General features: G+C 43.8%; 2 protein-coding genes across 2 annotated transcripts in view; one reads left to right on the top strand and one right to left on the bottom strand.

Annotated features, from left to right (window-relative positions):
• The window catches only part of LOC105675774 (roundabout homolog 2-like), a 101,059-nt gene extending 76,889 nt beyond the window's left edge, over window positions 1–24,170 (top strand). The window contains exons 6-14 of the mRNA XM_012373173.2: window positions 4,115–4,268; window positions 8,082–8,212; window positions 8,860–9,126; window positions 10,910–11,190; window positions 12,173–12,685; window positions 13,758–13,988; window positions 14,409–14,747; window positions 14,843–16,631; window positions 16,880–24,170. Of these exons, the coding sequence (XP_012228596.1) occupies window positions 4,115–4,268; window positions 8,082–8,212; window positions 8,860–9,126; window positions 10,910–11,190; window positions 12,173–12,685; window positions 13,758–13,988; window positions 14,409–14,747; window positions 14,843–16,631; window positions 16,880–17,058 (3,884 nt within the window). The 3' untranslated portion in view covers window positions 17,059–24,170. The remainder of the gene's footprint in view (window positions 1–4,114; window positions 4,269–8,081; window positions 8,213–8,859; window positions 9,127–10,909; window positions 11,191–12,172; window positions 12,686–13,757; window positions 13,989–14,408; window positions 14,748–14,842; window positions 16,632–16,879) is intronic.
• A 133-nt stretch (window positions 24,171–24,303) lies between these two features.
• LOC105675776 (selenoprotein S-like) lies at window positions 24,304–26,012 on the bottom strand. Its single transcript, XM_012373175.2, has 5 exons — window positions 25,532–26,012; window positions 25,197–25,337; window positions 24,945–25,051; window positions 24,712–24,838; window positions 24,304–24,622 (listed from the first exon to the last, which is right to left on the bottom strand). Exons 1-5 carry the CDS (start codon window positions 25,566–25,568, stop codon window positions 24,540–24,542), a joined length of 495 nt encoding a protein of 164 aa, XP_012228598.1. The 5' UTR covers window positions 25,569–26,012; the 3' UTR covers window positions 24,304–24,539.
• Between the last annotated feature and the right edge of the window lie 74 nt (window positions 26,013–26,086).

The raw sequence follows: 26,086 nt of genomic DNA, 5'->3' as shown, positions 1-26,086 counted from the left end.
AAAGAACGTTTTAAAAAGATATTAGGGATTCTTTATGATATTGAAATTTAATAGGATCGTTAATCGCATCTGCTTTTAATAACGAATCCTCTGAAAATATTTGCTCGGGAAAAGTTAATTGATCGCCACATTTTTCATCCAGCTATTAATACAAAAAATGTTCAATAGATTTCTAATTATTTTCATCGAATTTTTAATATGTTTATGTTATAAAAGATTCGCGCGCGAAATTAGACGGAAAATACACTTATGACTCGAGAAACTATTAAGTTACATGAAATTCGAGCTGCGGAAAAATCAACTCTTATAACTCCCGCAAGTTTAAATCAAGTAGGAAACTAAGTAGAAACCCGGAAAAGGATCGTTGATTTCCCAAAGAGAGTTTGGAAACACCCTGTGTACATCCCGTCGACACTAATAGCACCCGAAGTTTGGTCTTCTCGCCCCTCCCTCCCTCCCGTCTTTGCGATTCTTCCTGACCGATGACCCCCTGGCAAAGTTTTCGTCTAAACATTCCGGTGAAAGTGACGCGCCGCCGTTTCCGCACTCGGTACGGATCTCTCGCTGCGTAATTGGGTTCGGTCGTCAGACATTTCGTTACGACTGGATGCACGCTTCATTAACGCGCATTCAGCGCGGTGATAATACGACGTCATCGAAATTTGGTCGATACTTGGTCCCCGGCTGGAAACCATTAGCCGCGATCGCTACAATACCAAATTAACAGCATTACACGAAAGGGAAGTGGGTGATGTGCGTGAGCCCGGGTGTGCTCGCACGCGTCCATCGCTACGATGCGCGTATACAAATATATGTATTGTACGTGTGTGCGCGCTGCGTGTGTACGAGACACGCTGTGCGTGTGGTTTACGGCGACTAACGATCCGCGACGCCGGGATATATGGTCGTGGTGCTTCATGCCGATTGTAGGAACGGCGCTTCCGACACGAGCGATAAAATGATTTCTCTTTTCCCTCTTTTTATATTTTTTTATTATTTTTCGAACTGTGAAGTATCGATTATGCGCGGTCGTTGGCACAGAAAACACACTCGGGGATTCGGCGGGATGCCCGGGAGTGTCGGCGATGATATCGATCGCTCGTTCTCTTACGCGCGGCGGAGGGGAGAGCGAGAAGCCTTTCGACGCCGATCGGTGAATCGCGGGGCGAAACTCGCGAGGACCGCTGATCAACAACGACGACGCTGTCCAGGACCGAAAAGCCGAGCGACGGGTGTCGCCTCGTAATAGGATCGCGTGACGGAGAGCGCGGCGCTCGCCCGCGCGGCATAAATAAAGCGCTCCTTACGTCGCGCCATTCCTATGTAAATGTGCGGCGCACGGGATACATTAGTACACCGACGACCAGATAATTCCATCGTGCGCGCGGTCTAATTTTAGCTACGCGGCTCCAATACCGCCCGTAATGTCGCGACATTCGCCCCGCGCGCTCACCCGCTCGACCGTGTCACATTATCGATTCCGAGTCTCGCGCTATGTAAATGTAAACGAGATCGGCGACGCGAGATTGAGATTTTCTTCTCCGAGCGCGCGCGCGCGAGCCGTCTGGTCGCTGGCCGATTATTGCCGTGAAATGTGTGCTCTCGCAAAAAAGAGGTAATAGAGACTGGAGTTAATTAGAACAGTTCCAACAAGATCCGAGTTGGTGCTCATTATAATACTATATTGAGATTCTAGGCATATTGTAAGGAAGATTTAAGGACTCTAGTTATCGCGAGAGTTATAATTGTCTCTTGTTAGTTTAGGGCTTAATTAGTTCTAGTTTGCCTATCGCGCAGAACCGGGAAAGTGAGAGTAAAATCGGAGTCGTAAATATAACTTTAGAATATATTAATGTGACAGTGTAAAATGTGTGTTTATGTATGTAATGACAATGTATGACGAAAACAATGACGATGATAATTATCATTGATGACGCGATCATCAATTCTTGGAAAATCAGAAAATTGATAGTAAAGTCGCAAGTGTGACACTAGAGTTAATGCAACAGCGCAATATTTCTCGTCCGATAAAAGCAATAGCAATTATAAAATTATTACACAATGATAATTATTATTGATGGCGCGAGCATCAATTCTTGGAAAATCAGAAAATTGATAGTAAAGTCGCAAGTGTGACACTAGAGTTAATGCAACAGCGCAATATTTCTCGTCCAATAAAAACAGCGGCAATTATAAGATTTTCAAATAATTATAATTATCATTGATGACGCGAGCATCAATTTTTGGAAAGTCAGAAAATCGATAGTAAAGTCGCAAGAACACTAGAGTTAATGCAGCATATAATAAATGCAACTCAATAAATTTCGTCTGATAAAACAATCACAAAATTATTAAAGGTTAACAATTGTTATTTTTACGATCCGGGATTCTAGTAAGAAGATATAAATTCAGTTCGCAACACCACGATCGCTATAATCGGCTTTAGGAGGACAAAATCGACTTTATTCATCTATTTTACATACGCATTTCACCCTCCGCTGTCTTATACGATTTCCTTCTTTTTTTTTTTTTTAAATTGAGACAGTAGGAGCTTGGAATAATCTAGAAACCCCAGGCTATAAAGAGCGCGCCTGATTCCGATCCTGATCCTGATTCCGTATGCACCGTGTACCTATTTACGTGACGTATACCTGGCCCACGGGGGCGCAATCCTCATTTTTCTCGTTGCCGCGTGAGCGCGCGCGTGGCCTATGGGATTCACGTAAATTCTGGTATATATACACAGACCGCGTACAGAGTATATACGGCGGACTGTGGAGAAGGAAGAATGAGAAAGAGAGCGGCGGGCGGAGGGTCCCGACCTTCCGCGTCAACCCCGGGGAAAGTTTACAGAGTGCTACTGCGACACGGGCGAAAGGGGTTGAAAGCTGGACCCGACGACTGCGACCCCTTCTTCTTTCCTTCTCTCCCTCGTTTTCTGAGAAATTGCGTTACATTTGATTCACCGTCGTGGAATCGTTAGGGGTCTCGAGACCCCGAGATAGCAATCCACGGTTTTTCAAACCGCGCCTGGCCGTCGCGCCGTGAAAGCGTCCCTTTCTTCGACCTCTCTCTTTCCCTCTGTTTGTCTCAAATTTCAATTCGTAACTCGCAACGAGACAACTCGTTGCGGCAGGGTTTCGTGCCCGAGCCGCGACGCTCTCCTCCTGCATAGTCATTTCACGCTCAACCCTACGCTCTGTAACGTATCCAACGACATGCATCGCAGTCACGTATTTTTCTAACTGGCTGTTTACTATTCAAATACATCCAAGGCTTAACATACTCTCGGTCAGCCGCAAAGTTAACATTTTTCTATTAATAAGTAAATAATGTCTTTTCTTCTCTCAAATATTTTCATATTTATAATATATATATGTATTCCTTTATTCACTGTTCTTCCTGCACTCTGACAGACGCTGAATAGAGGATCTAGTTCTTTTCATACACAAATTTCTAGGGCGCACGGGGATTCGGGAAATATTTTTCGTTCGAAATAGCTAAAGCCGATGTTTTTCGTTCTCTTTATTTGAATGTTGTCCGAATAACTCTAAAGAAATCTTGTCTCGTTTCCGAAGCGCTTTCCGAAATGCAAATAACTGTTTGTATAAAACCGATTTTGTGTATCGCGATTTAGCGAAAGAAATATTCGCACTAAAATGACCGGATATTAGTTTCCGGGAATTTTTTTTTTTTTTCTTTTAAATGTCGTCGCGAATCGCGTTGCGGGTGCTTGAAATTCATTTTAGTTCGCCCCAGTTTTTAACTCGCAATACACGAACGTGAAAAATCAGGTGACTTTTATGAAAGCTTATTAAAACTTCGACGCGCCGAACATCGAATGCAATGTGATATGCTCGGCGAGTAATCGAAACGCAGATTCGACAGAAATTATTCCGGCAATAAAAGCAAAAACAAATGCGAGTGTCCTACTTTCGTCGCCTGTTTAAAAAGCGCAAATGCGTTCCGGAGTGTTTTTTTTTACTTTTTTTTTCTCTTGTCCCGGTTGCGCGCAAGAAAGTATTGTCGCTCACCCGGATAGACGACGACGGGCGACGCAGTACATATCTTTGTAATGCAACGGTGCATCATCGCGACTGCTTGTCTGTTGCAGTGCTGCGGGATGAGTTTCGCGCGGAGCCGCAGAACACGAGGGTCGCCGCCGGGGAGACGGCTTTGCTGGAGTGCGGACCGCCTCGCGGCCATCCGGAGCCGACCCTCCAATGGAAGAGGAACGGTCACATAATAGACCTGGAAGCGACAAAACGGTGAGTTTTCTTTGTGACCCGTCCGAGCGGTCCGCCCGCTCCTTTGAATTCGCTCGGCGCACCGCGACGAACCGACCGAAACGCAACGAAATTGCACGCCCGACGCGAAAAAGCGTAATGATTAAATGCGGGCTCGACTGTTGCGAGTCCGTGACTATGGATGAGCTGCCGGGGCCCTTTCCCTGACCCCGCCCGGGCCTTTTCCTCGCTGAGATTTCAGCGAGCCAGCTGCCGCGTGAAAATGACTTTAAGCCGCGAGCTTTCTTTACATTTTCCTACCTTTGTCCGGTTGTCCTCCGGCGCCGGGCGGACGAGATTAACGTAACACGGCTGCGCCACAAACGTTAAACATCAACAAACAGACAAACCAAGCGAATGTAACTGCGAATATCGAATTAAAATACAAATTAATGCAAATGTAAATATAAGAACTAAAAAATAATATAAGAAACATAAAGAGCGATAAACGTAATTCACTCGGAAATGAACGTGGGAAATAAATAAATGAGTAAATAAAACGTTTCGACGTGCACTCGGTCGTTACTCGGCTCATGGCAATTAATTCGATCTTGTCACCTGGGCCTCGAATGAAGGTGGAACAATAATAAATATATTCCGTTTGCAATTTGCGGATCCTTTAAAAGCGCGCCGTTTTTGCCGTCGCGTTCACTTCGAACCTCCCTCGGCCCATTCACTCTCCCCCCTCGATTAAATTGCACGCGCTCGTGCATCGCGCTCATATACGAGGCCAGGGTAGTCTATAGGTGAATTTTGCGCCGTGTGTCTCTTTGCGTAATAATGTCGCGGCAGTAAGAGTAACTTTTACGCTCGCGCGGGATTACGGTCGGGGAAATCTACTTTTATAGACGCGCGAGGGTGAGGGACGGAGGGAAGGAGGGAGAGAGAGAGAGAGAACTCTGGATTAACTTAATTCTAACAGCAACGCCGGGGGTAAAAGGGATGTCGTCGGGGCAAAAAAATCGTATCAAATGCCGCCGCTAACGCGGACACGGTCGGTTATTTCGCGTCGCTTTTTGCAATGCCATATGTTGCTTTGAGCGCGAAGAAAGATAAACCGACGATTCTTCTCGATTCGCCTAATAACTGCACGTTAAAGTACTTGTTTATTCCGCGTGCGCTGCGTGGTACGTTAAAATATAATATCTGTATGCTGTTATATAGCACGTTTCAGAGCTAGAATTAAAGTTAGTTGAAAAAAGAGCGACATGTTGAATTAAATGCGTCTCATTTATGCGGACGCCATTTAACACCGTTTATCTCTATTCATAGAACTCGATGCGCGACGCTCGTTTTTAAATAGTGGCACCGAATGGGCTAATTGCCCCATCTGTGCAGCTATAATTCGACGCCGCGCTGAATATTGTATTTTCAGCTCTATCGCTGAAATTTTCATCAATCGCGGTGGCAAATCCATTTTATTGGCGTAGAATATCAATAAAATTTCTCATCGTGGTTTCAATAATAAATCATGCAATAATATTAAATAGTGGTCGCCGGTGATAAAGCACAGCAATCGATGAATGTGTTTCACGTTTATGCATCGTCTGGTAATCGCAATATTTGGAGCGTGTAAACCGAACGCGGGAGAGGACTCGGGAGACTCGCAACTCCGACGTTGCTAGGAATCGACGCATAAATTCGGCGGACTGCGAATTTCATCCCTTTCCTTTCTCTCCCTGTCTATCTATCCCTTTCTCCTCTTCCTCCTTCTCCTCCTCTTCCAGGATCAAGCTTTTAAGCGTACGCTTGCGCGAGCCACCTCTCGTTGTAACGACCCGGCACACTTTCGCGCGCCTCCGCCTGCCATTCGTATCTCGGAACGGGCGATTTTTTCCTCCCCCGAATCCCCGTGGATCGACTCGATCAAACTTTCATGGGGCGCTGAACGCTTCTTAGTTTTTTTTTAGCGCCGCGATCTCGCCTTTCTGTCTTTCTCTTTCTCTCTGTCTTTCTCTCTCTGTCTTTCTCTCTCTGTCTCTCCCTTTCTTAAAAGAAACGCTGGCAAATCCTCTCTCCTCCCGATTGGCGAAACTGTCGGAGGTGAACAAAAATTTCTTATTACCAAAGTTTTCGAATGCGCGAGGTGAAAAATGATGGGAAATTAAAGAAAAATTTATTTCCGACATTTCGCAGCGAGCACATAATGAATTGAATATCGGAATGTTTTTTTCATTAATATAGGAATTTTTTTTTATATCATATAGAAATTTTGTAACGTAGGAATTATTAATATGATAATGTCAAGGAATCAATTATTGAGCGGGATAAATCTTTAGTAATAAATTATATCAATAATTGATAAATTTCGTTCGCTAGTCTTCGATCTTTATTTTCGTTATTCCTCCGACCTTTCTTTTGTACGGTTCATTTACGCTATTTCATGTAATTACCGCCATTTACCGTCGCTCACTGCCGTATTGTGCGCGTTGGCTTAACGCTTTCTACGGGGACACGGCACATATAAGAGCACGTGACAAACGATTTTCCTTTTTTCTCCTCACTCCCCTTCGGATTTCTGCGAGAGGGGAGAAAACGAGAATGAAGATATTTTTTTTTTTCTGCGGCGAGGTCTCTCACCTCGATACGAAACGAAACGAAACTCGCACACATCCATTCGCTCGCTCGTTTCGACGGCTATTTTCCTCTCCTTCGTCTCGATCAATAGGGTACTCTCCTCCGTCGCGGCGGCGGCGGCGGCGGCGGCGGCCCGCGGAAACTCCCCGCTCTTTCTCCTCCCCCCGTCCTCCTCCATTGCTATCCTCGCGCTGGATTTACCGATAGAAGCCCGAAGCCGCGATAAATTAGGACAACCGATAGGAATTAAATCCGGCCGTATCGGAACGCCGAGACCGCGTTTCTCTTCTCTCTCTCTCTCTTCCTTTCTCCCCCCCTCTCTCTCTCTCTCTCTTTCTCTCCTCTCGCAGAAGCGCGCGGGGGTGAAACGATGGAGAAGAGTGGTCGCGCGTAGAGGAGAGAGCAAATCGAAGGGGCGGGAATGAGAGAAAGAGAGAGAGAGCAGGAGGAGACGTTAATCGAGCACCGCCGGCGTGAAAATTAATTGACACTATAAATTAGAGAGCGCGATCGAGAGCTATCGATCGATCGCGCGTCGTCGCGAATACGCTCTCCATACGCCGCGATATCGTGCATGTGCAACCCCCTCAACGAGACGGCCGTTTAATCTCGGGACCGCCGACGCGAGGAAGAACGATCTTCCTCCTCGAGAAAGGCGAGAGAGGGCAGAGACGTCAGGCGCGGAGTCAAGAATGTCAAGTACGCAGCCTTGAGTACGCGCCGCCGCTCACCTTATTTCCTCGCATAAATAATATCGGGGCGGTGTGGGACGTGTGTGTGCGCGCGCGAAAACGCGTTTCCGGAAGTTCCTTCGCCGCGAGGAGAGTTGAAGCCGGCAGAATAAACTGCGCGCCGACATGAGCGATTAAAACGTATGGGGTATTCCAGAGTCTCCCCGCAAATTGTTTCCCGGGAGAGAAGTCTAGCGCGGCACAACAATATTGAGAATTACATAATTATGAAACAATTGGGAACAATAATTGCGTAATGATGTAATACATGGTAATGCGGCGGCGTGAAATATATGGCACATTCCTGGATCGTTACGTCTTCTCCCCATAGGTACTTACGGCGCTTAAAGGCGCCGTCGATCTTGCGGGCGGGCGGAAATTAATCGTCGTAATTTTCGTCGCCGCCACCGCCGCCGCCGCCACCGCTCTCTTATCGAATGGAAAACGTCTCTCGCGTCGCTGATTAATCGTTCATCGTGCGTTTCAGGATAACCCTCGTGGACGGGAGCAACCTAATGATATCCGACGTGAGGCCGGCCGATCAGGGCAAATACCAGTGCATCGCCGAGAACTTGGTCGGCATCAAGGAGTCCGCGATAGCAACTCTCACGGTTCACGGTAAGCGTTTATCAAAGACGAACGCCCAAACGTGCCTGCCCCGGTTTCCCCCGTAGGACCCGGGAAAGCGAGCGGCAGGCTCGTAGACGAGCTTACCGGCGGTTTAGCGCCGCATTCAGCGCTAATCCCGATCGTCCGATAAGCCCACTTTCGTTCCGTGTAGCGATCGCGTTAAGTCTCAAATTCACGGTAAAATATTCAAGTTGTTGTTTAAAGTTTCAATAGCGTCCTGCCGCATTACGGCACTGTTATCGCATGTCGGTTGTTACGATAAAGTAAAGAAGGACGAATTTTTCGTAGGCTATATTCAAACGTAGCTGTGCCTTATTTCTATTCTATTTTACAAAAAGGCAATAATGAGATGGAATATTGCCACTTTCCATCCACTCTTGCGACACCGTTTATTACCATAACGTTTTAATTTATTCATCGATCTAGTATTTATAACTAACACGCAAATTGCAAATTTATTTATTCAAGCTGACTAACCGATTTTCCATTCCGGTAATTATCTTGAATAAATGATGCCAATTTGTGCGTCGGAGCCGTTCGGAATCCCGTGAAAAGCCGCAGGCCATAATTCGGGATACACTGACCGCGCGCTATCGGGCTTTCCCAAGCAAATCCCTTCGCTCTTGTCTTTGCAGTGAAGCCGTTCTTCCTAGCCATGCCGTCGAACCAGACGATCCTCACGGATCAGACGGCGGAGTTCGCCTGCAGGGTGGGCGGTGACCCGCCGCCGGAGATCCTGTGGCGGCGACACGACGGCAAGATGCCGATAGGCCGCGGGCGCATTCTGGACGACAAAAGTTTACGCATCGAACGGGTGAACCCCGAAGATCAGGGGACGTACATCTGCGAGGCGGATAACGGCATCGGCACCATATCAGCGAATGCCACTCTTACAGTGCACTGTGAGTACTAAATCCCCTCTCTCTCCCTCTCTTTCTTGCTCCCGCTGTTTCTCTCTGTGTGAGAAGAGAGTTCACTCGGTCGTGAAATTAATTACGCGCCCGGTGGTACGATTATCGTGCTCGGTGATGAGCGAGAAGGGGTGATGCTTGCCATAGGACAGACGCAACGCCGCGCATTATCGTCGCATATTAAGCCCCGAATGTGCATCCCGTCCGATGTCGACTTTTGCATCTCTCCTCCGCGCTACGACGCAAATCGAATCTGTGGCTCGGAAAATTCGGACATGTTGTCGAGTCGCTCGTAATAAGCGAAATAGGGGCTGCGGTGGACACGGTGTTACAGTAGATAGTTGAAATTTCACGCTTAAATAAATGGGGCAAATTCTGAACAGAGTTATATATAATCAATAACACGTTGTTCAGCAAGAAGGCAGAGATACGCGCTGTGTCGCGCAATTGAACACGATACACGGGTGCTTAATGGAACGCTTTCTGGTTTTTTTTTTTTTTTTTTTTTTTGACAGTCGTTAGTTCGAAATAACGAAACTTTTTCAACTCGATATCATAATCTGTAATATATACTTGTCATGTTTGCTGAAATAACTACAAAATATAATGGGTGATAATATTAAAACAGATTATCTGCCTACAATTGTATTTTGAAAAAGAATCAAAATTATATAAATTGTATAAATTATAATGCAGAAGATATTAAACAAGAAAGTCATTTTCGTTTTAATGTAACGATTAATTTTATTGTTTTGTTAATAATTTATCGATTAATTGAGATTCAATTTAATCGATTAAATTTTCAAGAGTGAAACGAAGATTAAAAGGGAAATGGCATTTTAATGCATACTGCTGCATAAAATTTTAACATGAAAATTTCTGAAATTGACAGCCATGATTCTGACAAGAATTTTTGACTCTGCTTCGCAGTCGTGTCGACTTGTGTTGATTTGTGTCATTGCAGGAATGCACTTGTATCGACACTATGTCACTCTGTGTTCCTTTCTGAAAAGCACCTCTTACCAGTCATGTATATTTTTGTCAGCGTTTGTCATCTTTATTCAAGCGAAGAATTTGAATTCTTAACTTCGTATTTATTCTTGTTTTAATTTTTCATGAAATTATGTTTCACGTGAATTATGTATAATTCATCAATATATATTTATAAAGATAGAGAGGATAATGTTTATTTTTAATCAATGTATATTTATCAATTCTAATCTAAGAGATAAAATATTAATTCCGAATAATATCACACTTACTTTCATTATTCTTATTAATTCATTCATTTCTTGAACATTTCTATCATGGGAAAAATAGATCGCAAGAGCTTTTGTCGATTTTTTTTATTCATCGATCCTTATTTAAACTTATAATTAATTATGTATTATATATTTAACAATTTAATTTACTTAATTATTTATAATATGACTTATAGATTCATTCGAGAATAGCCACGTCGAGATTTTCTCAAGAATTACTGCAATAAGAAATCGCTTAAAATATTTGTTTAATTTTCCTAGTATATTTTTATTTTTTGCAGAGTATAATAAGATAATCTAAATCAGCAATTATCTCGAATACGAAATAACGATCTACAACACGCGATATATATAATACACGATTCTTAAATGGGATCCGAAAGTACTTTACGCCACTATCGACACGAAAAAAGAAATAAAATTGACGCGACCATTTCCGGGTTAAACGAGCACTTTTCTCGTTAAATATACGACACAGGATACATGTCAAACTATCGAATGGTTTGTCACAGCGAAACCGATATTCACCAACTTCCCCAAGGACGAGACGGTAAACGCCGGCACTAACGTCACCTTCTCGTGCGCGGCGCGCGGCGCGCCGAAGCCGTCGATATTTTGGACCCGGGAGGGCTCTCAGGAGCTAATGTTCCCCGGCCACACATATCAGGGCCACTACACCGTCACGGAGGGTGGAAGTCTAAGTATCAAGGGCGCCGTCAAGAAAGACGAAGGCTACTACGTGTGCAGCGCTATTAGTCAGGCCGGCGCCAGCACCGTCACCGTATTTCTTCAGGTATGTAAGCCTCGTCGGTCTACGAATTCAGTCACCATCGGACAATCGCAAATGTAATCTTGAAAATTGTTTCCACATAAATATCACGATTCTTTTTATCTTAAAAAAAGAAAAAAAGGAAAAACGCTGAGTCGATGCTGCGAAATTTATCTTTCGAATTGATAACGACTGTGCACATGTGTGCCTGCATCCATAATAATAATAATAATATCGTAGATTCAGCAGCAAGAGCAACGAAAATTATCGTACGCTAAATGGCCGTGCAACAGTTTAAAATATACAGCCAAGAGATAAATCCGTCCATGTGAGAGGCGAGTGTGTGCACATTAAGTGGTTCATTTTCTTGATACATATTTATATCATTCCTCCCTCTACCCGTCCCCCTTCTCTTCCGGATGAATGCAGAATTACCATTCCGGCCGGTGCACCGGAGCGTCGCGGTCCTAGCCTGAGGGGAGTTGCCCCACATTCTGAATAAAATTCTTATCTACATATAGGGAGTATTACAGCGATCAAGTTTGGCGAATGGAAACTCTGTAACTTCCTCGCTCGCAGCGGCCAAAGTTGAAGGGTGTAATATAGAAAAGAAACTTTTGAATTACACATTTCCACCTGGCTATTCGACCGAACTTGGTAAATGCAATATTCCCTTAATTCGCTAGCTTAAGTATGATAGGTGCTCATAATTCCCGATATTTCAGACGCTAGAGCGGAGAAAACTCGGCGAGTACAGTCCCGGGCTGTTCGGATATTAGAATCAAGAGTTCATTTTGCGGATTAAGCGTTCCCGTGATATTTAATCACTTCTTCATCCTCTTGAAAGAAATCGATCCCGAACGAAGGATGCCGATCGTGTTCGAAAGCGGACGAATTTTCTGGGCGCGTCTCGCGCGTGGAATCGGACGACGATCGTGGCATTCGGCCAGGCGACTGTCTTCTTCGCGAAACAAATAAGATGATCCCCCCCCCCCCTTGTTTTCAGGTGACGTCCGTCGAGGAGATACCGCCGCCCATAATCGAGCTGGGCCCGGCGAATCAGACCCTGCCGCTGAAGAGCGAGGCCTGGCTGCCGTGCCGCGCGGTTGGCATACCGACGCCGCGAGTTCACTGGCACAAGGAGGGCGTGCTCGTGCAACCGGGCGGCCGTATCACGATGGCGATCAACGGCACGCTGTTCATCGACGACCTGCGCGCCAACGATTCCGGACTGTACACCTGCATCGCCTCGTCCGAGTCCGGCAACACCTCGTGGTCGGCGTACCTGACGGTCAGCTCGGGTGCCAGTTTCCACCGGACGCCCGACATCTCGGCGTTACCGCAGAACCCGAGCAAGCCGCGGATAGTGAACGCCACCAGCAATTCCATCACCCTGACGTGGAGCCCGGGCGACGAGGGCCAGAGCAAGATTATCGGTTACAACATCGAGTACTACAGCAGCAACCTGAACACCGGCTGGGTGGTGGCGGCCACGGGTGTTGTCGACGATATCTACACCGTGAGTATATCGAGAAACGGCGGGACACTTGACCTCTTTTTTCTAGCGCTTTATAAGCCCCGAGTCGAGTTTCACGACTTCCCTGAAGTGGGTATTTTCAATTTTCCTTTGTGTATTGTTTCAGAAGTGTGTTTAGAGCGTGGACTGCTGGTGAAGACAGTTCGCGACATTCTCTGATACTAAATAACATTTCTGTGATTCCATAAAATTAATCGGCATATAAAAATTTTAAACAGTTCGACAAATTTAATATCAAGATTTCGATTTAATAAAGAGAGAGAGCGAGAGGCGACAATATGGGTGAAAGTCGATTTGTCACCGTTGTCGCTCTTTTTAATACGTGAAACATGCTGCTGTACATGAAAATTATCGATAGAATGAATTAAACAAGAGATAACGAGAATTGGAATACGCACTTCAAATATTAATAAAATTATGTAAATATGCTGTTAAATTTATGTGAATTATTTTTTTAATTATTTAACACGGCAGTGTATTATATATTGTCATATTTTCACACAACTCGAACACGCACAGGTTTGCCAAGAATCTTATTTTCTTTTAATCATAATAATTGCTTCCCTTTTTTTTTAGTTAAATAAAGAAATAAAGAATGTTACACAATTTTAATTAAATAGTCAGAGCATAATTGAAGAATATAATAATAGAATTTCCCGTGATATTAAATGTAGAAATATCGCAAATTTTTTTTCTAATTTATTTTTATATTAATTTCTATCAGCTATAGATTTATATATTTGCAAAGGATTCTTGTAATTTTCTGTAAAGCTTTGTAATCCTACAAAGAAATAGCCATCTACATAAAAGGAGCAGCTTTAATATTTCCTTATCAAACAAACATCATATAAGGCTAACTCCGTTGCCGTGCAATATAGTGCTGTAACTATCCCGAGAAGGGAAGAAATTAATCTCTCTGTAAGAGCGAACATATTGCAGCGCGCAGAATAAACATTTAGCATCCAATAAGGAAGCAGTAAAATACGTAAAATTTATATCACGATCTTTATTCGTCAAGCTAACGAGTCGGGTTTCCTGCTTCATTTATCAACAGGTGCCAGATTTAAGGCCGGAGACCAATTACGTTTTCCTAGTACGGGCAGAAAACAGCCACGGGCTCTCGCTGCCCGGACCACTCTCGGACGTGGTGCAAACTACTAACGTAAATCAGCATACCGTGTCGCAAGTGGAACTGACTCGCATCAGAGATCGGCTGAACAGCGAAATTTTACATCTCAAAGAGGTGCAACCGTTGTCCAGCACCAGCGTGAAGATCATGTGGGATGTAAGTGTCGATATCGACATTTCCCGTGTCCCGCTTTTGTTCATATTGATTTAGCTTAACAATATATAGCGAAACGCCGCGCGGTTGTTGCCTCGAAAATTTTCAGAATAAATCTTGGACGTTGTAAAAACATTACTGTTTGTTGAAGAATATCAGTTTATTTTAAGTGCGTTTCATTTTACCAGAGATTTGATTAAGCGCCGCGATATACCCAGCGCTGAAAATAGAAAAAAAATAGTGATAAATTATTAACTTTTATTCAATTTTCTTAAAAAAGCTGAAAATATACGCTAAAAAAATCTTTCCCGAGAGAAAGGCGCGACATTGGGCGCGGTATCCTGCGACGTGGCAATTGGAATTGGAAAACACTGCAATAACAGCAACAAAAATTAGAATAACATAATAGAATCTGAATTTTAGATTCTCGGCGCGGCGGATTTAGTGGAGGGTCTGTATATACGGTACCGCGAGGTTTCCGAGAAACCGGAATATCAGATGGTCACGGTGCTCAACGCCGGCGCCACTAGTTACGTGCTGACCAATCTGAAGAAGTTCATGCGGTACGAGTTTTTTCTGGTTCCGTTCTACAAGACGATCGAGGGCCGGCCGAGCAACGTGAAGCTGGTCACCACTCTGGAGGACGTGCCCTCGGGCGCGCCCGAGAACGTTCACGTGGGGATGATAAATATGACCTCGGCGTTCGTTCGGTGGTCCCCGCCTCCGAAGAACACTCAGAACGGCCAATTGATCGGTTACAAGGTAAGCATCGCCGTTAATCTTCTTTCGCTGATATCGCGAAGGCGCATCTCTTATCTCTCACCTCTTGCCTCGCACGTTCCACGTTCGATTCTCAGATTCAGATCAAGACCAACAGCAGCAACAAGATCCTGGGTCAAATGTCCCTGAACGCGTCCACCACGTCGGTGATCATCAACAGCCTGACGACCGGCGGCCTGTACACGGCGCGCGTCGCCGGACAGACCCGCGTCGGCCTCGGTCCCTTCTCCAGTCCGACGCTATTGAACATGGATCCGACGCAGCTGACGCCGCAATTGCCGCCGCGGACCGACCCTAGTCACGGCGGCGCGTCCGTCGTCAGGGAAACGTGGTTCCTCGTGCTGATGATTACGATGACGGTCACTGTGATCGCCGCGCTGCTGACCGCTCTGTACGTTAGACGTCGACAGGCGATGAGCAAGCAGCTGGGTCATCTGAACGTACCGGTGGGCACCGCGAACGATATCTGTCAGTTGAACAAGGACACGCTCTGGTTGGAGCGCGGCTGGCGGCCGACCAATACTCTGCAGGCCGCTAGCGACAAGGACTGCGAGACCAAGTTGCTCAACAATCAGCATATGCTGGCGGCCGGCATAATGGGCATGGCCGGCTCCGAGTACGCCGAGGTCAACCTCACGACGTTCTACAACACGCGTAAGCAGATGCAGGCGCTACCGCCGGAGCCGTATGCGACCACGACATTGTGCGTGGGCAGTCGCAACTCGGACTCGATCGAGACTAGCTGCCAGAAGTCAAACTCGAGCGATTCGTGCCTGAAACCGGATTACTCGAGCCTGGATTCGAATCAGGAGCCCAACAAGTCGATGGTGTCGCCGAGCAGCGACAACATGAGCGGCGGCGAGGCCGTTTACACGGACGAAAACCTGGACATGCAGAGGAGACAGTTTAGAATAGCGGGCTCGTCGAGCGACGCGCCGCAAACCGGCTCGACAATGCCGAACTGGTGCGACATGTTACCGCCGCCGCCCGAACACCCGCCTCCACTCAGCACGTCGATGACCGGCCGGATGCAGCAACACCAGCATCCGCATCAGCAACAGCAGCAGCAACAGGTGCCGTTCAGTCCGCATCTCGGCAAAAGAAATATTCAGAATGATCTGGATCATTGCGGCGCTGGCTCTGGCGCCGGCGCGGGCAATTCTCAGAGTCCGCCCACTCCGCCCATCAGAGTGACCAATGCCTTTAATCCGTCGCCAACACCTTGGAGCGGCGGCGGGCAGAGTCAACACTCGGAAGCCGGCGCTCACCAGGTAGCCGGCAGCCTTCAGGTTTCGCAGGGCAGATACACGACGTTACCGCCGCAGACCAATCCGCCGCCGTTACCGTCGTATCCGCAGAGCTTCAATCATTACGACTACAAGAATCAGGAGAACGAGTACGAGAGCGGCTCCGTCATCTACGGCCACCATCAAAACGGCCTGTCGGACGATTACGATTCCGCATTCGCGCGCTCCTCCAATCAGCACCTCACGCCGTCGGTCGTGAGCGAAGAGCTCTACCGGCACAGGAACGAGATGTTCCGCAGCGACAATCTTTATCAGCCCGAGAACGACGAGTGGGACAGGAAGTCGTGCGACTCCAACACGCACTCGGACGCGTGCTGCTCGTGCTCGGAATCCAGCTGCCTGTACGCCGACACCGTGCAGTACAACGCGCAACAATTCAGCAGCGCGTGCGGTCACAGTAGTAGCAGAACGGGTTCGCGAAGCAGGAGTAACAGGAGCCCGCGGAGGAGAAACAGAACGTCCTCGCCCACGTACAGCAGCGACAGCAATTATTCCTGCATCCCCCAGAGGCAGTGCGGAAGCACGGCTTCGCAGGAAAGATTGAGACATCGTAGTAAAGGTAACTGTTGTTCTAAAAACGAAAAAACAAGTTCTCATCGTTTCAAAAAGGAAGAGAATTAACTTTTATCGTTTTGAAAAAAAAAAGAAATTTCCATGACATTTGATTAAAAAAGTAATTTTGATTATTTCAAAGAAGAAACTTTGATTTTAACAAGATTTAATCCCAAATCAATTTCAGCGATTGAACACGGCATTATTTTTCAACAGTCACGAACATTCTTGACGTGTTTCTCTCGTGCCTTTCAGACAAGCTGCCTAGCTTTCCAAGAACGGCCGCTTACAGTCAGCACAATTCTTCGGGCTCGAACACGATGAGCAGTACGGGCAGTCAGCGATACAATAAACTAAATAGTATCTTTAAAAGCGGCAATAACTCGAACGCTCCGACGGAGTCTAATCGACTGGGTGACCACCGTGAAAGCTAAATCCTGTCTGTACGTAGTGAGTACAGTGAGAACTTGAAGGAACGGTCTTCGATCACAACGAACGATCATAGTTCTAAGAGTATGGGAGGCCGTTTTGCAGTCAACGGACGTCGCGGGCGCTCGTCAAGTTCCCCAGCGCGCCTTACAACATGACGGCTCGCCAGTTAGTACTCTGATTTGTTAATTGCAGGCTCATGAAAAGAGTAACCCCGGTAACAATCGGTTGCAGGGACGTGTATCTTGTGCTTTTTGCGTGCTGCGTTATTTCGAAGAGGTCTAATGGGTTTCGTGAGCAATAAGTATTCCATGACTGAAAGCGCTTACGTTTAGCCGATTATATACGGCGGTAATTTAAGCTCGTAGAGTATTTCTGTGTTCGTATGACGCGCAGCGAAATATCTTCCGTCACGGCGGAAGTGTAATTTCAATATTCCAGGCTCAAAAGGCGCAAAAACGAAATCCGCGATCGATGTTCGCGACGCTTTAACACTATGCCGATAGACCCCGTCATGCACACGCGACGCACTCGATTGTTTTTTATTTGCAACTCGGACAAGGGCTTTCAAAAAAGAAAAAAAGAAAACAGGTTTGCACGTAATATTTTTTTTCGGGTGAACACTGCCAAATAGACCAATAACGTATCATTGTTTATATTTGCTTTACTTTCGATTTCATATCATGCCGAAAGATGGAATAATCTCAATTTTTGAACAATATTAAGAAGAATAAAAGGGGAGAAAGGAAAAAATTATCTTCTCGTCGTTGCAAATTGCAACTTGCTATTGCGCCATGTTTCTCGAGCTGAGCGGTCACGCCGGACTAATGTCCCAGTTGGCACTTCTAAACTTTGCTATAATCTCTGCGATGTAAACTGCCATTCCCACTGACGTGCTTTGTGTAAATTAAGATATTGTTGATTAAATGATTTCTTTAATAATGACTTGGAAAGTCATGTGTTGCGGCTCGCGAGTGCCGGGCGAGCTACAAAAGGTCCCGCGCGATCGCTCCGGGATTAAGCGCATGAATGTCCCGCGTGACATTTCAGAGGTTTCTTGACGTGGCGATAGCACAAACGGGGAAGAGAATACATGGGTAACGGTCCCGTGACGTAACGGGTTGGTTCGCTCAAGCGCGAGCAAAAGATTCGGATCGCGCAACCTGCGATGCATGTGAATCGAGCAAACGCAGCTTGTTAGCGGTTGGCTAATTATGGAATTTTGTTCGCAAAATCATATAGCGGCTTAGAGGCATCTTGGAATAATTCCAATTTAATTCTATAAAAAATAATATATAATTTTATGAGTATAGAAATATTCGGTTGAAATCGCGGAAAGATGAGCTGAGATTGCGCTCGGAGAGGAACAATAATACGATCAATACGATTTTTATTGCAAGAAAACTAATCGGTCTCTTTAACACATATTTTTATGCTGAATTCAAATATGCAAACAGATTTCTATCACCCACAGTTTTTTTAAGACAGTTGTTTCTGATATTATTTCAACGTTTTTAGTATTTTTTATACTAAATAGTGATCCTTATTTATTGTGAATAATGTATGGATATTCATTGTTATAACATCAGTAAAAAAAAGACTATGCAAGCTAAATTATATTCTGACATGTTGAGATACGTTGCGCAATTCGTTGTAGAACTCTAATATGCTGGCTGACTGTTGTTGAACAAAGAAGAGAGATGTTCCACGCGAAATATGCCACAACATCGTCGACTGTTACTTTTTAAATAAAGCAGCATACACTTAGTATTATTATTCAACTCAATTTTGTCAAACTAAAGCATAATAACTTTGCTGATAGAAAAAATCTAAAAACATATTTGATTTTAGTAAAAAAAAATACTATAGATTCGTTATTTTAAGTTTTTGTGGCAAAAAAGTTTATTTTAAGTTGTGCAATCACACCGTATAGCGCAAACTTGCCGCTCACATCAGCTGTGTTTGCTTGTTCCGCACGGGATGGAATGTAATCCTTCGCGTTACGACAGTGCCCGCCCGAAAAGTTTCACTTACGGCAAGTGCAGCAATTGTTTTTGCTTGTGAAATCCAAATATAATATTGCTCATAGGCCACTAGCGGCAGCCGCTCGTATTCACGCCCCGTATTTGCCATTAAACCAGCTCGTGGGAATTCTGAACCCGTGATAACATTTCTCATTTGCATGTTAGACAGCTAACATTCGAGATCAAACGGGGTCGCGTTTAACGCTGAACGCGGAATGTGAATAAACATCTTGGTGGCAGGTGACTGTAATCGTCCTTAATGCTGACAATTAGAGAACGGCATGATTACAGTCGCGTCTCTTACGGCAAACGCTTAGCGGGTAGGCAGGCAGGCATAATTGTCGTAGCGAAAGGATTAACGTGTCGCGTTCCGACGAAACCATTCGCGCTCGGGCGCTCGTGGCCGATCTTACAAAAGCGTGGCGTTTATTTTCGACAGTCCGCATTGTACTCTGGCCACGACAAATGAAGCATATTATTTTGAATATAACGTTCCTAAATCCTATAAGGCGACCGAAGACTAATATCCATAAGGATGAGCGATGTATAATTCTTCCAAAACGAACGCGCACGTAGTAATACGTTTAACGAAATGAAATAACAATAAATATATATATATATATATATATAAAATATATAATCATATCACAAAAAGAAAACGATTCGTGTATAAATTGTACAAAGTTACTCTAACGAGATTAGTCATTAGTTATTAATTTATATGCCGTATCAATTGAACTCGTATTACGTAAGCGGGAGACGCGAGTAAAGTATACTCTACATTACACACGTACGCGACATAACCGAACGTGTAAAAGTGAGAAATTTGCTCGCTAAAAATGTGCGTTTCGAAGCTGTCGTCGACATAAAACCGATATAAAGTGGACGCCTATTTGATTCCGATTTTATCGGATATTTCCATCGCAGCTGCAGCCTAATTCATTTGTGGAATGGACAATTATAAATGCAGATTATAAATTTTTAATTTGCGAAATTAAAAGCATTATTGTATTAATATCATTGGCGGAGATTATTATATTAGCGTTATTATAAAAGAGATATTATATTGAAGTGAAAATTGGAGAGAATAGAAAGTTATTAAAATTGAATTTGTGAAATAGCGAAAGCGATCAATTTGCGTAAGATTGTTAAAAGACATTTCGAAAATTGTTGCGCTTGAAAAGTACTAGACCTTTGTACATTTCCTCTCTACATTTATCTTCCTTTGAAGGATCCCAAATCGAAAGCGAAATACATTTGCATTCGTAATGACCAACTTATTGAGAGCACATTTTGCGTGACGGTCGATGAAAAATTGCACACCATTAAAACCGTCAAATATTTTAGCGTCATCCCGCGTCTTTCACTCCTTTGAAACGCACATTTTTAACAGATGAGAGTATCGTCGCGCGTCTATTCGCGGTTATTTACGACGTCGCATTTACGAATGTATTTGAAGCAGTGTTTCTCGCACGATTTCCGTAGACGGATTTAGAGGAGAGCTGAACAATCCAGTCGCATACATCAGCGCATTAAACATTTATTACCAGAGATTTTCATTTTTAATGAACTTATTTGCATCCATGCAAATTTATCTAGACTTCTGTGCATACGCGTTAAATGTATTCCACATTTAGCTTTTTAAGAAAAAAAAGAAAAAAGAAAAAAAACAACCTCTCCATTTCTGTGAATGGATATATGAACGTAATTATTTAATAAAACCTCAAAGATCGTAAATTGGATGAAGCCGCTAAATCTGTCTACGCTAAATCCGCCTACGTCGAACGCTCAGAATACTTTTACGAACAACGCTGTTTCGAAACGCCCGTTTAATTGGTAATTCGCGACGCTCTTTTTTATGTACATACACAACCGAAGACATTTTATACGCATTTTTAAGGGATGCCCTCGAAATTTCGATTCCTTTCAACCGCGGCGGCGGCTCGTTGCGCGGAGGCGAGGCTGTTCAACGGCCCCGATTTTTTTTCTTCCCTCCTCGTAATGACGTCGTTACGGGAAGCAGGGGTGCGGCTTTCCTTTGTACGCGAGTATGCGATTTACTTATTAATTACGACTTTTCGATTAAGTGGCGATTAACGGAGATTAGCGTTATTGTGACGGCGCGCGCGCCGAGCGAAGCTCGCTCAAATTTGTTATACATACAAATACAATTAGTTTCACACTCGGTTCGCGAACCGAAAACCAGCCGGCTGACTAGGTGAATTATCCCGCTCAGACGCCCAATACGCGACATACTGCCGTATGTAAATTCCGTAAGAAAATATAGGCCTCACACAGGAATTGCGATCTCGGAGACGAAAGGAGGTGGAAAAAAAAAGAAGTAATTAACTAGCGAAGATAATTGAATTAAATTTGTTAACTCAGAGAGTTGAACTTAAGGTCTATCTAGTGATACGCGACTATATAGTGATGTAAGTCCCGGCGTATGAGTCCACTCGGCGCGCCGACGTGGCGCCCGCGGGCGAGTGGATTCATACTCGATAAAAAAAAGTCCATCCAAGCAGAGACGAGGATAACGAGTAGGGAGAGAGAATATCAGCTCGATATACTTTTAGGCTAGAGAACGGAGCGAGTCGTCGGGGGGGTAGTAGATGCGAGACTACCGCTGTAGAAGGAAGCATCTTAAGCATAATTTAGGATAGGAGGAGCGTATTTTTAAGTATTTCCGTCGTCAACGTACGAGTGCGCGCGTCCGAGTGCGAGCTCGCACGAGAGATCGCGAGGAAGGAGGCGCGGAGTTTAGCAAGCCCAGCGCTTTCGAGGGGGCTACACTTCCGTCTTCCTTCTTCCCTCGCTTGTCTAATATGCCTTATCAGTAGAACGACGGCAATTGCCTTCGGTGTTCTGACGAGATCGCGGAATACCGTACGCCATATCATTGCGCGAGTTATCGCGCGATACCAGCAAGATTGTCCGCGCTTATCGCCGTCAGAATTCTGAAGGAATCGCGTTCGCGTTCCGTTAGACAAGCGAGGGAGCGATGCATCTTCCTCGAGAGATAGCCGCGTCCGCCAAGCTGCGAGGTCCACTGCGATAATCATTCGCATGCGAGCGCGTTTATGTTTGCGTCGCGATCAAGATGGAAACATGAACGAGAGTTGCACCGTTTACAGCTCGCCGCGCTCGATTCGCGCGTGGACGCGTAGCTTTCAGGCGCGAGAGACGCGTGCGGATTCGGATCGCGCGATGCAGCTGCATATTATCGAGGAAGGGTTATTACATGCACATACGGATATACCTATATATATATATATATATATATATATCACTGAAGGCTACAGAATCGTGACCCTTTCCCTGAAAGCGCCGTATCTCCATTCCTAAAGCGATCGTGATTCAGCCAACGGACATGCTGCCAAACCATCGTATCAATGCGCGGAAGAACGAGAAAAGATAACGTATTATTTTTATAATTTGTCATCTTATTATTGTTACGATGGTTGAGAGGACTTGTGTAAAAAGATAACAGTAGCGTTTAAACTCGGTGAAAGGTGTTGCGCAGTACTCGTGTAAACGACGCCTCAACACACGACTAACACACTCACACACGCGACAGAACACATACACACACACACATTCAAGTGCGACAAGTTCGTCGAGCAGACCAGATCGATCGATCAATCAACTGACTGACTGACGATCCTGTTTGTCAGTGGAACTGCCACAGGCCGTCACGCTACACGATGAAGAGAAGGGAATGATTGCATTAAAGTTAAGACGATATTACACAACAATCCACATCTGTAGCGGTGTCGAGCCAAACTTTGTCGCTTCCGCGAAGAACGTTCTCCGCATTTCAAATTTCGCATTGTCGAAATCGCCGAACACTAATCGGGACTGATAGTGATTGTGCTAATTAGAGTGCCTTTTCTTCAATTGAAAGTCCTGAATCTGACAGAAAATATTACACATTGATAAATTTGGAATCAATCTTTTTTTCTCTTTAAATGAAAATTTCTCGAAATCTTAAGTATTTAAAAAATGCAAATAAATAAATAAACATAAACATAAAAGTAATAAAAAAAATACCTGCACTAACTTTCTCAAAATATGAATTGCCAAAGTAACGCTTTGAATAGCACGAAGTAACGCGCGCATCGAGATAATCAATCGGAATGATAAATCAGAAAGATTGTTCGACGTTAACGCAAGCAATCAGTCCCTGGATCGTGCGGATCTCGCGAACGTACCGTTTGAAATACGCAGAACTTCCTTCCGGAGTGTGAAATGCGAGATTGTAAAAAGATCTAACTCTTAGAGTGCCAGACTCGTCGACAACGACATTCCTCTTTCGGATTCGTGATTAACAATGTTTCAAATAAATAGATGTCAATGAATAGTGTTTGTACGCATTTAAAGTATATCTATAAGTGTATCGAACATGTATTTACGCTTAAAAAGTGTTCACTGTATTTTCTGACAAGACAGTCTGGCATTTTTCGCGTGGGTAGTGGCGGCAGAGGCTGGTACTCGGGAAGTTAATTAGACTGTTAGAGAGTTAGGACTATGTAAAAATAATCCATATCATTAAGGACACAATATAGTGGTTTTGAAATTGGAGGCACTGTGAGAGGAAAAAAAAGAGGTACAATAGTCGACAATTTTCTATTTGTCTCTCTCTTTCTCTCTGGATTGCATTTTACGAGCCGCACACGTGTGAATGCGATAGGCCCGCACGTGCGTGGGAGAAGTCCACAGAGATGTATTTAGCTCAATCTTTCTTTTTTATATTTTGTAAATACAGCGGATAAATAAGAAAAGTGGACATTTTTATAGTTAATTTTTATAATTTATTTACTACGGAGAGACAACGCCGTTCGTCTTTCTTCATCGACCGTCGTCGCACGAGTGAAATCGATGAGATTTAAGAAATAATGATAGTGGCGTGCATATTACAGAGACACACGTTACACACGATATACATACACATAGACACGCGCACGACTGTAGATAATTTGTAACAGTTGCTATTGTCAAGTACCACGTACACGTATGAAGCGACATATGCTGATATATATCATTGCATATTATACTGATAACTATTAATAAAAGGTAATGTTGAAAATTGAAAACTGACTGACCCTCGCGACTGTGTAAAATTCTCTCCTGCATTCCTTGCGACGCAATCGCGCCGATTTTCCTAAACAACCCAGCAATTTGTTTTCAGTGGCCACGCAATGCAACGATGTGAGTATACAAAACATGTTTAATGAAATTAATTTTATTCGTTTATTAGCACTTGAAATTTATACAATATGAATTAATACTCGTGTAAAAATTATATATATGCTCTAACGATTATAACAATTTATTAATATATCATGGAATATCCCATATTTCGAATGTACAACTTTAAATTGCCTCTGATCTTCCTTTATTTTCACCATCTTAAATTTTCGTCATAAGAATAAGTAATTTATGAAATTCTATTAAATCTTAAATTAACCACATCCACCTTTTTTACAGCAGCTACGTTTCGGAGGACGATATCCGCGACTACTGTCGCCCATCAATGGGTTATATTCTGCAAATATAGTATATTTGAACATTATACGCTATTTGAATTTTATTTTAGAGAAGTTTAACTTGAATAATGTATTGTTAAAATGTTACCTGATTTAAACGACTTTGATTTTGCACTTGTACTGGGCATTTCATCATCTGGTGTACTACCTAGCTTTTGACCCACATTTTTATTCTCCAGTAATTTTAAGATCTTTTGACGCTTCTTTTCCTTTTCCTAAACACAGAAAGGTAGAGCGTTTAAATCTATATTTCAGAAGTAAATAAGTGTAGTAAAATATTTCAATATATCGCATAATATATAACAAAAAAGCATAACATACTTCTTCCTCTTTGACTTGTGCTAAAACGGAATTCTTGTTATACACTTCTTGCATCTTCTGTCGTGCTAACTCCACATTAGCAGATAATTGTGGTATCTGATCTGTCTCTAAATACAAAATTACAAGATAAAGCACATGAATTTACGTTATAATTAAAAATTGGATCATTGCTTATCAATGGTTCGTCAGTGCTCGTCAATGCTTGTCAAATTAATAAAAAAAATTAAATATTTAATCAAATCACTGACTTACTTTTGTTAATTGCAGTCCCGTTCTGCTGGCTCCTTGCGAGCTTCCAACTTTTATATTTCTCTTCAATGTGTGGAAATGCATAGTATGCAATAACTGCAACTGCTACGAGATACCATCCCACAGAAGCTATTGGTGTCCAAACTGAAAGATAAGGTACATTGTAACTGCCTTGCCAACAATGCAAAAAAGACGAGATATTGTGCACAAAACTCCATACACCAGGTAAGAACGATACTCCATGAAAGAAAGCAATTGCGAAAACGCCAACGCAATTCGGAGTAAATTAGTGTTAACCGTATTGGTCGACGTTTTGCGCATATTGCTGTGATACATACTCGTTTGGAAATAGCTCGGACTATCGACGTGCTCCATATTCCTTCCTTTGTGTGTTTAAAGTTTTCGAAAACATTAACTCACATGTATCCAAATGTCACGATTCACTGATGCATATTATGCAAACACAAAAATGTATCATCCAGTGACACCTAGCGTTTTCTGCAGTACTACTGCAGTGGCTATCAGACGGCATAACGTGCATATAGTCATCCGCAGGGATGACTGAATCGCACAGTCATTTGGGCTTAGCAAACCCACGGACCTGAGCTCACACAACTGCGATCATACACACACACACACACACACACATACATGCACTTAACTTACATTTACATACACATAGTAATTAAGAATTTAAAAAAAAAAACAATTTAAAATTGTGAATTCAATTTGAATAATGTATGTCAGATCTTGTTGTAAGCTAAATAAGGATTACCTCATAGTTTTGTATTTATATTTTATGCTAATTAAGAAAAATCAAAGAAAGCAACTCTTTTATATTTATTCAATAAATAAAAATGTTCGTACATATTTTCGCAATTTGTTTAATGTAA

This window comes from Linepithema humile, chromosome 7, assembly GCF_040581485.1.
Source record: "Linepithema humile isolate Giens D197 chromosome 7, Lhum_UNIL_v1.0, whole genome shotgun sequence".
Lineage (NCBI taxonomy): Eukaryota > Metazoa > Arthropoda > Insecta > Hymenoptera > Formicidae > Linepithema > Linepithema humile.
This window is presented reverse-complemented; position numbering and strand designations above follow the sequence as displayed.

Coding starts and splice junctions, on each gene's coding strand:
- LOC105675776 (XM_012373175.2), bottom strand. CDS start 25,568: ATGGAGCACGTCGATAGTCCGAGCTATTTCCAAACGA. Junction 25,338..25,531: donor TCCGAGCTATTTCCAAACGA/GTATGTATCACA, acceptor CTTATCTTTCAG/TTTGGACACCAATAGCTTCT. Junction 25,052..25,196: donor CGGGACTGCAATTAACAAAA/GTAAGTCAGTGA, acceptor TTTTGTATTTAG/AGACAGATCAGATACCACAA.